This window comes from Lampris incognitus, chromosome 7 (assembly GCF_029633865.1).
Source record: "Lampris incognitus isolate fLamInc1 chromosome 7, fLamInc1.hap2, whole genome shotgun sequence".
NCBI classification, from domain to species: Eukaryota; Metazoa; Chordata; class Actinopteri; order Lampriformes; family Lampridae; genus Lampris; species Lampris incognitus.
Genome location: NC_079217.1, coordinates 62,293,914 through 62,308,956, shown reverse-complemented (window position 1 = coordinate 62,308,956; position 15,043 = coordinate 62,293,914). Strand labels below are relative to the sequence as shown.

General features: G+C 45.4%; 1 protein-coding gene across 1 annotated transcript in view; it reads left to right on the top strand.

Moving 5' to 3' along the window:
* hif1al (hypoxia inducible factor 1 subunit alpha, like) overlaps positions 1 to 10,844 on the top strand; it is a 54,745-nt gene extending 43,901 nt beyond the window's left edge. Inside the window, exons 10-15 of the mRNA XM_056283838.1 lie at positions 566 to 768; positions 900 to 989; positions 1,109 to 1,275; positions 3,183 to 3,306; positions 7,867 to 7,996; positions 9,261 to 10,844. Of these exons, the coding sequence (XP_056139813.1) occupies positions 566 to 768; positions 900 to 989; positions 1,109 to 1,275; positions 3,183 to 3,306; positions 7,867 to 7,996; positions 9,261 to 9,325 (779 nt within the window). The 3' untranslated portion in view covers positions 9,326 to 10,844. The remainder of the gene's footprint in view (positions 1 to 565; positions 769 to 899; positions 990 to 1,108; positions 1,276 to 3,182; positions 3,307 to 7,866; positions 7,997 to 9,260) is intronic.
* The last annotated feature ends 4,199 nt before the right edge of the window (positions 10,845 to 15,043 follow it).

The window sequence follows — 15,043 nt, the reverse complement described above, 5'->3', positions numbered from 1 at the left end:
TATTCTTTTTTTGTACTTTGTATCGTTTGTATTTACTCTCTTTTGATTATATTTCATATGGCCGTTGCTTTTGTGTTCTTATTTGTGTAAAGCAGGCTGAACTGCCCTGTGTGTAAAATGTGCTGTATAAATAAACTTGCTTGCTTCCTCCCGTGCACTACATCCCCCTGGTGAAACTCCTCACCGTCAGGTGAAACTCCTCACTGTCAGGTGAAACTCCTCACCGTCAGGTGAAACTCCTCACTGTCAGGTGAAAAGAAGCAGCCGGTGACTCCACATGTATGGGAGGAGGCGTGTGGTACTCTGCAGCCCTCCCCGGGTCGGCAGAGGGGGTGGAGCAGAGATCGGGACGTTGTATCCGGGTAATTGGCCGGATACAACTGGGGATAAAAAGGCCCCGCCCCAAAAAATGTATTTAACCGCATCAGTCCGGCTAAGACTGAGTGAGTCCTTCCCAAGAGAGCCGCAGCACTGGTCTTTTGATTCAGACATAAAAAACAAACGCGTCAAGTTAAAACTAGCCGCCATTTTACCCGTCACCTGTTCTGTACCTTTTGTGTCGCAGACTTCGTGGAGCTGTCCTTCACCAGTCCTCCCAGCCCCAACTTGGTGCCGGTGCGCCCGCAGGACCTGTGCACTCTGGAGCTGCGCCAGCTCCTCGCACCCCTTTTTGACACCATCACTCCGCCTTCATTGCGCTCCTCATCGTCGGCCTCATCGTCAGCCTCTTCTGAGCCAAGATCTGAAGCTGAGCCCGAACCAGCAGAGGTAAGAATCAGAACCAGAATCTGAATAAGATCCATTTTTATTTTGTGTGTGTGTGTGTGTAAAATAAATACCCCTTTCTCGGGCACAACTAACCCCCCGCCCCTCTGTCTCTCTCCCTGTCCCGTCCGAAGGAGGTGGAGATGACTGAGACAGATCAGGTGGAGAGGTTCTTTGCAGTCTTTCCAGAGAACAGCCAGAAGACAGAGGGAGAACCTAAGGAGGTACAAACACAACACACACACACAAATACACACACACACACATAGACAGACAGTCACACAAACAAGTACACACATGCACACACAAACACCTCTCCGTCCGTCCGTCCGTCCGTCTGCAGGACGTGGAGGCGATGGACCTGGACATGCTCGCCCCTTACATCTCCATGGACGACGACTTCCAGTTGACCTTCCTCAGCAGCCTGCCTGGGGGGGGCGACGCGCCCCCCTCTCCCTCTGCCGAACCCTGCGGGGCAATACCCGCCGCCGCCCCGCCCAGCAGGAAACGGTAAGAAAATGATGAAAGAGTGGAAACCTTCCTCTCCGCATTGTGTTTCCTCAGCGCGGAGGAAGTGGAAACGCGTCAGAAGCAGGTTTCTATGAAGAAGAGCCACGGCTGGTAGGTTCAACCGCATCTGAGTCAGGCCAAGCGATGTGTGTGCGGGGGGGAAAAGTTGTGTTTCACTCAGTTACAACAGAGATGTGTTCTTATTTAGCGTCGCCCGTCATGATATAGCTGGTTCACACTCGTATGTTTGTACATAATGTATATAAATCCCGTGTGTGCTTGTCTATGAGAGAGGCAGTGACACAGCAGCACTGGTGACTCTGTGAGAACGGGTCTGTGGGATGTGAGGGGGTCAAACATCAGCACATGTCCGTAATGTACCACCACCTTCAGGGTCGTAGTTGTAACGTCCCGACTCTGAATTTACTGGCAAGAAGCCCCTCCCCCCTTTTTCTCCCTAATTGTATCTGGCCAATTAGCCCACTCTTCTTGCTGCTCCACCCCCTCTGCTGATCCGGGGAGGGCTGCAGACTACCACGTGACTCCTCCCATACATGTGGAGTCACCAGCCGCTTCTTCTCACCTGACAGTGAGGAGTTTCACCGGGGGGACGTAGCGCGTGGGAGGATCACGCTATTCCCCCCCCCCCAACAGGTACCCTTACTGACCAGAGGAGGCGCTAGTGCAGTGACCAGGACACATACCCACATCCGGCTTCCCACCCGCAGACACGGACAAATGTGTCTGTAGGGACGCCCGGCTAAGCCGGAGGTAACACGGGGATTCGAACCGGCGATCCCCGTGTTGTTAGGCAACAGAATCGACCGCCACGCCACCCGGACGCCCCGCCCAACAACCCCTTCCGCCTTCTGCTCCCTATGTGTGATGAAGGGCTCATGGCCCATTTCTACAGTGCTCTGTTTATAAGAGGTCCGAAAATCTCAACAACTACTACCAGTTACTACCAAGCCAGAGGCAATACGGGGATTCGGACCGGCGAGCCCCGTGTTGTTAGGCAACGGAATAGACTGCTACGCTACCCGGACGTCCCTACTGGCCAGAAGCTTTGATAGGAAAATGGTTATTTTAGATAAAGCCTTGGCAGGAAGGAAAGTGTTATGTCAACTTCAACTGAGAGTGAGGAGGGTTACAACTCTGTCTCTCTCTCTTTCTCTCTCTCTCTTTCTCTCTCTATATATATATCTGTCTGTCTGTCTTTCTGTCTGTCTGTCTATCTATCTGTCTGTCTGTCTGTCGATCGATCTGTCTGTCTGTCTGTCTGTCTGTCTGTCTGTCTGTCTGTCTGTCTGTCTGTCTGTCTGACTGACTGTCTGTCTGTCTATGTCTGTCTATCTATCTGTATCTATCTATCTGTCTATCTATCTGTCTGTCTATCTATCTGTTTGTCTGTCTGTCTGTCTGTCTGTCTGTCTATCTATCTGTCTGTCTATCTATCTATCTATCTATCTATCTATCTGTCTGTCTGTCTGTCTGTCTGTCTGTCTGTCTGTCTGTCTGTCTGTCTATGTCTGTCTATCTATCTGTATCTATCTGTCTGTCTATCTATCTGTTTGTCTGTCTGTCTGTCTGTCTATCTATCTATCTGTCTATCTATCTATCTATCTATCTATCTATCTATCTATCTATCTATCTATCTATCTATCTATCTATCTATCTATCTATCTATCTATCTGTCTGTCTGTCTGTCTGTCTGTCTGTCTGTCTGTCTGTCTGTCTGTCTGTCTGTCTATCTATCGGTCTGTCTGTCTGTCTGTCTGTCTGTCTGTCTGTCTGTCTGTCTGTCTGTCTGTCTGTCTGTCTGTCTGTCTGTCTGTCTGTCTGTCTGTCTGTCTGTCTGTCTGTCTGTCTGTCTGTCTGTTGTTCTCTTTCCTCCTGTCCACTGTTAGAACGCATGTGTTGGATGAAGATGAGGATGAGGATGGGTCCTCCCAACTGGCCTTCGAGGACAAGAGGCAGAAACACACTCCGTCCTCCATAGAACAGGAGCTGCTCCTCAGCCAGAAGCTACTGGTGAGGAATGTGTGTGTGTGTGTGTGTGTGTGTGTGTGTGTGTGTGTGTGTGTGTGTGTGTGTGTGTGTGTGTGTGTGTGTGTGTGTGTGTGTGTGTGTGCAAGCTGCACTGCAGAGATGCAGCGCTGTGTATGTTTGGTCTTGTATTCAGAACTTGAATGTGTATTTCAGGTACTAGCTCAACTGAAGTTGTCTTATTCCACACTAGGAGTTAATTCTACAGTGTCAAGACATATTGATTCTCAATATTGATCAAATCTGACAACGTGATGGTGTAAAACTAGACGTGACGCTGATCTAGCAGCAGTTTAAATGGATGTGAGGCGGAACGCGTTCGCCATGTGTGTGTGTGTGTGTCAAAACGTTCGACTCGTGTCGACTATTGGTGAAACAACACGGTCGTAGATGTCCTCTCTCAACTCCAACTCCACTCTCGCGTCTCAAGTTTCCAATCCGACTTTAAACGACGACGGGTGCACGGAAGAGGAAGTCTTCATAGGAAGAGGAAGTCTTCGCAGAAAGAGGAAGCGAGCAGCTACACTCTCCCCCCCCCCCTTTACTGACTAATTGACAACAAGTTGTACACACTTCACATTTTTACAACATGAATGACTGCGGTAAAACAAACATGCCAGTTAGTCCAGTGGCTTAGTGGCAGGATCGTTACGGAGCGGACACTTTTTGCATGATGTTTCCTTAGGTTCAGTGATTGAATTTTAGCCTAGGAGCCCCCGGCAAATATCTATTTAAAACCGTAAATTGCAAGACTGTGAATATCATGAAATGTGTGACAATTCGCCTAGTAAAATCCAGCCTATATGCATCACAAAATGACCAAATTACGTCCACGTCTGATAAAGTTGACTTCTTTAACATTATCAAAGACCCAGAACATAAAGTATAATCAATAATACCTTTAATGCAATGATAAATTCAAACAAACATGCGTCATAATGTGAAAACTTGGTGTAGTGTTGTGCGTTACTGTACTTGGTGTCTGTTTGTTGCAGATGCATTTACAAAGCGGTGAACAGTCCGGATTTGCATTGCTGCATTAGCAGGTGCTACAGTCCCTTTTACAAGAGCATTTGACCAGCTCTCTGCATGCTCTGGAGACCTCTGGAATGGTCAACCAAACTGGCACCCATGCCCCGATTCCTTGGTCCATCCGTAGTCCTGTGGAGAGGGAATCACTTGCTGGGGTTGTGTGCTGGTTGCCCAGATCCCTGCTTGATACACGGCCCGTTTCATATGCTACAGTAGGGCATCTTGAGTGGCAGGTAGTTTCTCCATTGACCGATTCTCTTGACAGAAGAGTTCCTTTCTTTTATGGTTGATGGAGCTCAAAGGACTGGATTTGTCATATAGGATTACAGTAAGTCTTTCAAGCTTCTGGAACTGCTCGCAGTCAACATCTAGTTGCTGGAAGGGATGCTTTGCCAGATAGACAAATGTTTCTGTTGCACCATCATAGGCTTGCCAGGACCGCCAAGCTGACTTCTTACCTTTTCCATTGAATGCAGATGTTGTGTCACAACCTGAATACGCATGAAACATAGGCAGAGCTCGAGATCTGGGCTCCCCCAGGCTTTTGCAGATGTCGTTGATGTGGTAAAATCGGTATTTTTTTTGCCCATGCCAAAAGCCACCCAGATGTCAGTCAAGGGTTGAAGCACCACTAAATCATGGAAGATGCCTGCAAGGATCACTATAACATCAGTGTCCACAGTACGCACAAGAACAGTTTTTGCTCCTTGCTCCAGTGCATGTTGTACATGAACCACAATCCTGGTGTCTGCCTCCTCATGATTGCAACAGTTCATGCTACTGGAACCAAAAGATGACACAGCTTGCCCTGATGTGACATGCAAAGCTTTGGTTGGTGGCCAGCTGAACTCTTCAATCCTGGATGTCAAAAAGTCTGTTTAGAGCTTCCTTTAACATATTTTTTATTCCTTCCATGAAAATGAGAAGTGTGTTCTCCCCATCACACTGTGCTCGTGCCTCTGGCAAGTGTTCAAGTAAATGATCCTTGAGCCTGGTCTTGTTGACTAGTTTCTTGATCCCCAGCTCCTCAAGGCGACTCACATACAGAGAATGGATCTCAGACAGCTTGAAGAGAAGGAACTCCAGAGTCCACAGATTTCTCAATGTAGTTGATCGGTTCTATGAAAGCTTGAGACTCATTAATTTTTTCATCAGTGTTTTCTGGAGATGACTTCTGAGTGAGACTTCGGTGGCTATTTCTAAATTTGGTCAGGCATGGCAAATGCTATTTTGCCTCCACTGCCATTAAATCTCCTCCAACTATCCTGGTCATAAGCGTAGTTTCATTTAGTTCAGTGACCATGGTTCGGATCTTCTTATCAGCGTCAAATGTTGACACTTCATGGAGAGCACCTTGATCTGTGCCACTCTCACAGAAGAAGCATTTTTGAATTTCTAGTCTTTGGCGCTTAATTTGCTTTTTCCCTTCAGAGTCATCAGGATTGTGCAGTCTCTTCTGTTTTGCCACCTTAAAATTGTTGAATTTCAGGTGACAAGATTTGTGCCATGAAGCAGAATGTGGTGCAAAATTGCTTGCAGTTTGACCATCCCCAAAATAGAGTTCAGTTGGAAGAGCATCAATGGCACGGAATTGCTCTACATTAGTCAGAAATTAACTGTAGGCATCTATTTTATTATCATCACTTGTCCCAGGGCCTCTCAAGGGACATCTCAAGGGTTCAGCAGTGTCCTTCTGGCAAATGATACAGCGATCCCAGTTCAGTTCCATGGCTCACAAACTGTCACAGAAAAAAATTGAACAAATTAATCAAGAAAATGCAATCAAATTAGCTTTCACTCTGTTTAGCAACAAATAGCTCATTGTTAATGAATTACTATTGTGTTATTTACCTGAATTATGTATACTTGTTGGGTTGCAGCTCTGTGTGAGGCTCTACTGCATTATGAGCATTCTGAGTTCTGGCTTTGTGGCTAAGTTCACTTTCATCTTGAGGCCTCACAGACTGTCACACATAATAATACAACAAATTAACCAAGATAATGCAATCATGGCACATGTACAGTCCTTATATATCATATCAGAGCTATATTAAATGACCTTTTTGGTGGGTGTCCAACAATTAATTGTATTCTAGATTAGACTAGCTAACATTATCTAGCTAGCTAGCTAACATTAACCTGGCTAGTTGCTAGCTGCAAAAACAGACCTCTGTGCTAACATTAGCTGTCTAATGTAAGTAGCCTAGCTAATCATCTTTCCCTATGCTCTGTTTAGCTACATAAAGCTCATTGTTAATGAATTACTAGTATGTTATTTACCTGAATTATGTACACTTGTTTGATTGCTGCTCTGCGTGAGGCTCTACTGCATGCTGAGAGCATGCATGCAGTTAGGGTTATTTTATTTAGCGCCATCTGTTGTTGTGAATGTATAGTGACACAGTAGTTGTGAATGTGAACAACTTGATGCTCAAATCTCAAACCAAAATGAAGAGAGAGAACTCTTGACATAAACACAGGATACTTTTTCTTCTTCTTTTTTAATTCACAGCCTGTACTGTGCAGGACTTTATGGAGGGTGTACAGGTACCAGGTGTCTTGGTACTCTGTTTTACACATCATTTGGGAAGTTTGGTAGTCAGTGGACAAATTAAAATCAGATTCACCTTCTTAGGTGGACAAAAAAAGAACGATTTACCACCGACGTTCTTTTTATGACTCAAGAAAAATATTTTTTTATATAAAAAAACAACTTTTGTGTTTTGTATGGATATTTCAAATATCTGTGTGGGGCTCCTAGGCTAAAATCCTTTAGTTGGACCTAAGGAAGCCTCGTGCAAAGTTTGCCGCTTTTGTCCGCTCCGCAACGATTCGCCTAAAAAAGTGCACTAAGCCTCTGGACTAAGGGGGGCAGGTCAAATAAAAGATAAAAATAATAAAAAAGTGGAACAAAAACTATTAAGACACAACAGCTAAGATCACATTTCACTTACATATTTTACAGTGAACGCGTGCCATTACAGTTTTGGGGTCCTTTTTACTGGCACTAGGATTAACACTTTATATGTACTGTTCACATCCTTTATGAAAACACTAAAAAGGGTTCTTTGGTTTGTAAACTTGCACTCATGTGTATAGAATTTAGCTAGAATGATCAATAGATTTATGATATATGCGTACGCTTATGAAACAATGAAAAATCCATGTATGAGGAGTTACTAATACATTTTGAAACGTCTTTCCGTAGAGTCCTAGAATAATGACAATGCCAAAAAAGATGGAGCACCATTTCTGGATGAGCTGAGAAAAAAGAACAATTTATATTTATATCGGCCTTCAATTTAGCAGCTACACTCAAATCTCCGAAATACTGGCCGCTGTGGTCAGGAGCTACCTGGTCGTGAAACGATGGCCGATGGGTTCGGGGACTGTAAGACCCTTAACAGTGTGCTGTTAAACATCAACCCCCCCCCCCCACACTGATCATCACTGTAGTGATTTATCCCCTTGCTGAGGCTGATCTCTGCTTTGCTTTATGGACTTCCTGTTCAGGGCTGCCTTGATGAAACTGACCAATCAGAGCTCGACATGGATCCAGGCCCACCACGTGGTGGGCGGAGTCAGCTGCTGACAGACAGAGATCCTGTTTTAGGAGGGATGCAGGGACTCTGTGACACAGCAGGTAGGCACAAACACACACACACAGACACACACAGGACACTAGATATAATCTTGACGTTATCCAGAAGTGGCTGTAATTAAAGGGTTAAACCACTTTTTAAGGAGTTGACAAGTGAGGCGGTGGTGGTGGCCCAGAGTTACCAACTGGAAACTGGAGAAATGCTGATGATACTCGTACAGACGTATCAAGTCAAGTTTATTTGCATAGCACATTTAAAACAGCCACAGTTGAACCAAAGTGCTGCACAAGTTTAAAATACAATATAAAATAAGTGACACGTATGAATATAAAAATACATGTAAAGAAGACATAATAAAATAAAGAATATAAAATGTACACAATAAAACATAAGAGTAAAAGTATATTTCACATATTTTTGCATAATTTGGAAAGGACCTTTTCAAAATTACAAAACCGGACAGATTAATTGGAAGTATCTGAGATGTTAAAAAAAAAAGTTATTTATGTTTAGTGTCTTTTAAGATCTTCCATGCTGTTCATCCTTAAGGAAAGACTTGTTTATTTTAAATTTTTTAAGACATACAGTGCATCCGGGAAGTATTCACACCCCTTCACTTTCCCCACATTTTGTTATGTTACAGCCTTATTCCAAAATGGATTAAATTCCCTTTTTTTCCTCATCAATCTACACACAATACCCCATAATGACAAAGTGAAAAAGGTTTTGTAGAAATTTTTGCAAATTTATTAAAAATAAAAAACTGAAACATTGCATGTACATAAGTATTCACACCCTTTGCTATGACACTCAAAATTGAGCTCAGGTTCATCCTGTTTCCACTGATCATCCTTGAGATGTTTCTACATCTTGATTGGAGTCCACCTGTAGTAAATTCAATGGATTGGACATGATTTGGAAAGGCACACACCTGTCTATATAACTATGTTTTGTTTGTTGTTTTAAATGAAGTTCAGCGAATTCAGCATCAGTAACATCAGCGCTAACTTTGTTAGCCGCCGACCCCTCCAGCGCAGTTGCTCGGTAGCTAACGGTGGCCCAAACCCAACCTTTCTCTGTATAGATCAAATCACAAGTACACACCACATGCACTCTCACACATTCATGCACACACAAACAACACAACACACCAACTTAGGTAGGGTCTGGTTTACTGTCATGACCAGTTTGATGCTGACATTGTTTCGTTGTTTTAACTGTCCTGTAACATTCATTCTCTCCCCTCTTTCACCCCTTCTGTCTTCTCCTCTCTCTCTCTCTCTCTCTCTCATCTCCCTCTATTAGCTCTGATGAGAGACATTTTCATGGCCCGCCCACCTGACCTTTCGCCACTCTCGCCTTTGACTTGATAGAACGCCTGTCAATCAAGCGTGGGGCTGCGTGCTTTGCCGACGTCAGGAAGTCATTGTAGCCTTCACAAACACACACACACACACACAAGCAAATATAGACACAATGACGAATGCATCGCCATCCACAAACGCACACAAACTCAAACACGCACATGATTAACAATGCTCGAAGAAGACTCGCCAGGGGTCAAACTGAACTGAGACAGCCAGGATCATCAAAAGGTGCTAAGTGGTGGACCTACCCATCCGTATGTCACTAAGGGGCGAGTCCTGTCGGTTTATTCTAACGTCAGGGAACACGTTAAACTCTTTGTACTGTAAACCCCTCCCCTTCGCCTTGGAAATCTCCTTAGACCCCCCCCCCTTCCATCTGCATCCACCCTTCAGCACTGACCCATCCAGATTTAACAAAATCAAATCAAGGCAGCATCGTGACTCTCACCTGGACTCGCCTGGTCAGCCGCTTTGTGGGAAGCCAAAGTTGTTACAATATTTTGTGTTGTGTAGAGAGAGAGATACATTGCTCTGTGGGCTCTTATTGTGGAAAATGTTGGTTAAAAAAAAAAAAGACAGGCCTAGCTATCGTTAGAGCTTGTTTAACCAGCTTGGAGGGACCAGATGGGTGGGGTTAACAGCATCCCGGTAGTGTCATATGAGCTACCAGCTAAATAGACGTCTTCTCCATAATGGTGATTGCTTAATTTCTGACGTGCATCAGAAGGTTTTGTCCTGTTTGGCTAACCCCACCCGCCCCCACCTCCACAGTAGAGCATCATTTGGAGTGAGTACTCTTTCTATAAGGCGGCGCTCTCCTCCAGAACTCATTTCCATGGCAACAGGCACAGTTTTACCTCAGTGGAGCAACTCTGATGTTGGAGGTGGCGGATCCTGTCTTGGGCAGCGAGTGCGAGATAGTACAGAAAGATACTTAAAGATAATGCACGCACATCCTGCACAGGAAGTCTGCAAAGACCTGGTCGTCCTTTCACTTCAAAGCATGCCGCCGGCTGTCCGACCCGTCATACATTAAAAACAGCGCCTCACACCTTAGTCCAGGTGAAGTCCATCGAGGAAGAAAGCGTCGTCCACTCCCATTGTACCGCAGCCTGAACAAATTGATCCGAACGTCTATCGTACAAATACAAGAGCTTACCAGGGCATGTTGTGAAAATGTCCTGGTTACTAAGGATTTTATTTGTGTGATATAAGGATTGTGTTTATAAATTAACACAGTTGGACACAGTTACTGGTTTCTGTAAAGACCGTCTAAGCGGTGGTTCTCAATTAGGTCCTCAGGTCCCTACTACTGCTGGCTTTCTGTTCCACGTAGTTCATTGCATTCACCTGTTGTGTCAGGTATTGCTGACAAAGATAGTTTACCTGATAGAGATAGAGATGCTCGCTATCGCTTCCGTTGTTCCTTCATGTCTGAGCATCCTCTAGTAACAGCAGTTAACATGAGCGGGAGAGACAGGAGCTGAAAGGCCAAACAACACTCAGTCAACACTCAGCCAACACTCAGTCAACACTCAGCCGACACTCAGCCGACACTCAGTCAACACTCAGCCAACACTCAGTCAACACTCAGCCAACACTCGATCAACACTCAGTCAACACTCAGTCAACACTCAGTCAACACAGCCAACACTCAGTCAACACTCAGTCAACACTCAGACAACAGTCAGCCAACACTCAGCCAACACTCAGCCAACACTCAGCCAACACTCAGTCAACACCACAGTCAACACTCAGTCAACACTCAGCCAACACTCAGTCAACACTCAGCCAACACTCAGTCAACACTCAGCCAACACTCAGTCAACACTCAGCCAACACTCAGTCAACGCTCAGTCAACACTCAGCCAACACTCAGCCAACGCTCAGCCAACGCTCAGCCAACACTCAGTCAACACTCAGTCAACACTCAGACAACACTCAGCCAACACTCAGCCAACACTCAGCCAACACTCAGTCAACACTCAGTCAACACTCAGTCAACACAGCCAACACTCAATCAACACTCAGTCAACACTCAGCCAACACTCAGTCAACACTCAGCCAACACTCAATCAACACTCAGCCAACACTCAGTCAGCACTCAGCCAACACTCAGTCAACACTCAGTCAACACTCAGCCAACACTCAGTCAGCACTCAGCCAACACTCTATCAACACTCAGCCAACACTCAGTCAGCACTCAGCCAACACTCTATCAACACTCAGTCAACACTCGATCAACACTCAGTCAACACTCAGCCAACACTCAGCCAACACTCAGCCAACAGTCAGCCAACACTCAGCCAACACTCAGTCAACACTCAGCCAACACTCAGCCAACACTCAGCCAACACTCAGCCAACACTCAGTCAACACTCAGCCAACACTCAGTCAGCACTCAGCCAACACTCAGCCAACACTCAGCCAACACTCAGCCAACACTCAGTCAACACTCAGTCAACACTCAGTCAACACTCAGTCAGCACTCAGCCAACACTCAGCCAACACTCAGCCAACACTCTATCAACACTCAGTCAACACTCGATCAACACTCAGTCAACACTCAGCCAACACTCGATCAACACTCAGTCAACACTCAGCCAACACTCAGCCAACACTCGGCCAACAGTCGGCCAACAGTCGGCCAACACTCAGCCAACACTCAATCAACACTCAGTCAACACTCAGCCAACACTCAGCCAACACTCAGCCAACACTCAGTCAACACTCAGCCAACACTCAGTCAACACTCAGCCAACACTCGATCAACACTCAGCCAACAGTCGGCCAACACTCGGCCAACACTCGGCCAACACTCAGCCAACACTCAATCAACACTCAGTCAACACTCAGCCAACACTCAGTCAACACTCAGCCAACACTCAGTCAACACTCAGCCAACACTCGATCAACACTCAGCCAACAGTCGGCCAACACTCGGCCAACACTCGGCCAACACTCAGCCAACACTCAATCAACACTCAGTCAACTCTCAGCCAACACTCAGCCAACACTCAGTCAACTCTCAGCCAACACTCAGCCTACGCTCAGCCAACACTCAGCTTCACTGTCAACAAATTAGCATCAATTACAATTTCATTTACTAGAAGCTTTTATCCAAAGCAATGTAAATCTGAGAGTTAATACAACACAAGCAAGTGTGAAAAAACTAGGTCCAAGTCCAATAGGACATAGGTGTCAACAGGCAGAGAACAAAGGCAATGCTTCAAATGTCAGTTGCATTCGATAAATGCGTTTCTAGTATGGATGCATTCTGTATAGAAATGAGAACATATAAAAAGGCAAGTCCCTAAAATTGTGATGGTTTTATGATTTTGTGAAATTCACCCATTGAACCCCATTGATTTTACACTTACTGCTCTTTGAGCGACCCTAGTGGATATTTTCAAAGTGGCGTGTCTTTCATAAAGCCGCTAAAGTACCGTTGAGCCCAGTCATGTAAGTACACTAGGAGAATATAAGTACATGTACCTGACAGAATACAAGTCCAGCAGTGCTGGGGTGCCCAAGGACCTGATGAGGAAGCCGACAGAGGTCAGACTGGATTTGTAAGTCTGAGTGTTTGTTGAGGCCCCTCCGGATGGTTTGGGTCACCTCGGACAACACACTCGGTAACACCAAGTTAACACAATGTTTGAAAGTCAAATTAGTGAGTGTGTGTGATTGAAAGCTCACCTGACACTATCGGAATCGACCGGCCGCTTTTAACCCCGCCCACCCGGTGCACCAGAAAAACAGGAACAAACTCAGCGGTCTTTACAAACCGAAAACTGGGCCGATTCTGGCTTTGTTGCAGAAGAGGAAACATACTCCACCACACAGCGGAGCGGCGCTTCCTCACCGAGAGCCAATCAGGAAGCAAGGCCTCGGTTTTGAACACCGGCTCTCTAAACGCAACTCCTTAGACCCGGACCAAGGCGAGACGTGGCTTACACCTCATCTTTTATCACGGCAGTCAGTTGTCTCACGTGGGCCGGACTTGAGCAGGCGAGCAAGAAAACTACCGCAGGTCTAAAGGGAAGGGACGAGTCGGCCGTGTCACGATGGGCAGACATGAACACGGGTCTGAAGCCTTTTTCAGCATGCAGTGCAAATACTCACTCAGTACTTCCATCCGTTACCATAGAAACCGGCACGGCTCCCTCGCCTTTTAGCGGATGACCCGACTCCTCCCAACACTGTGTGAACGGGGTTTGCTGGTCAGTAACCGAGTCTTTACCCAAACCAGCGGGCCAACTTTCAGTGGCATCTTTTTACAAACTGTATTTCTGTTCGTTCAGCGTCTTTACTGATCCTTTAAACAAACTATGTATTCAGCAGGGAGCTTTGTATGGCCTCCTTCTTCTTTTTATTATTTTGTAGGGGGGGGGGGGACTATTATTACTGTACGGGCTCTGGTGTGTTTTGTTTTACGCCTGGGTCAGAGGGTTTTCTGGTAATCTGCCGGCGTTTGTTTTCAGCTCTGCTGTGTCCCGGGTGGGTGGTGTCGCCATAATGTCACTCAAACAAGGGAGTAGTTTGCTGACTTCACCCTCCACCCATTCAGCACACCGGGGAGTACCGCCTGACCCGGGTTCAGAAGAACAGCACAGGCCCGTCCTTACCCGGACACACCCGGGGACACACCCCGGTCCAGTAGGGTCCTTCCTGTATGTGTGGCTCTCTTCCTCGTCATTACAGCGTGATGCTGAATACAGTCCGCATCAGACGCTTGGATGTGACGCCCCTGTGAGGGGGGATGTGGAAGGAACCGAGTTGTAATGGAAAGAAACCCCCAGATATCTGCATTTCACATGTTGACCCGAGTCCTCAGTAAACACCGTGTTGTCCCTTTCAGACACTTCACCGCAAGAAACCCCCCCCCCCCAATATGAACCCATATCAGTGCCTTTCGTCACCTTCAGCTACACCAAGGAGACCCGTTGGAAATACGGCAGAACATATCTGCTTTTCAACAGAACTAGCAGAACACTTCCACACCTCCTCTGAATAGACCCACACATCACATTATACACAGCATGTATTTTGAATTGGGATGATATATATATATATATAAATAGATAAATAAGGTAACACTTTAGTATGGGGAACATATTCTAAGTAACAAAAACTTAATTTAGAGTAATTTAACACTATGAACACGTGTAGTTGTGTGTGTTGTTATGTAAGAACAGACCATATTCATTAAGTGTTAGTAAGGGAGAATAACTCTTCTTGTGGTACTACCACCTTATAAAGGCCATACTAAGCAAAGCATATTGAGATGGTACTACTAATAAGCAATACTTCTGAGGTTACAGAGGGAAAACTCATAGTTAATGGCTTACTGGTTGTATAATAAGGCCATGCAGAATAAGGCATTAATAAGTGCTTAATAACGACCAATGAAGAGCCAATATGTTGCTAATTTGCATGCTAATACGCACCTAATTAATGGTGTATATGTTCCCCATACTAAAGTGTTACCATAATTAATATATATAATGAATAATTAATATGTAATATATTATAATGAATAATTAATATATAATAATATATCAATAGTCACCTTCTACTGAAGTTGGATGACTGTTTGTCCCTGTGGCAGGAAGGATCAGGGGTGCTGGCTTGGCACGGTGTGATGTGTGGGTTTGTTTGATGCGGATTATATTCAGCATCAGGTTATAACGGCGAGGACGCAAAAGTCATACGTGACTC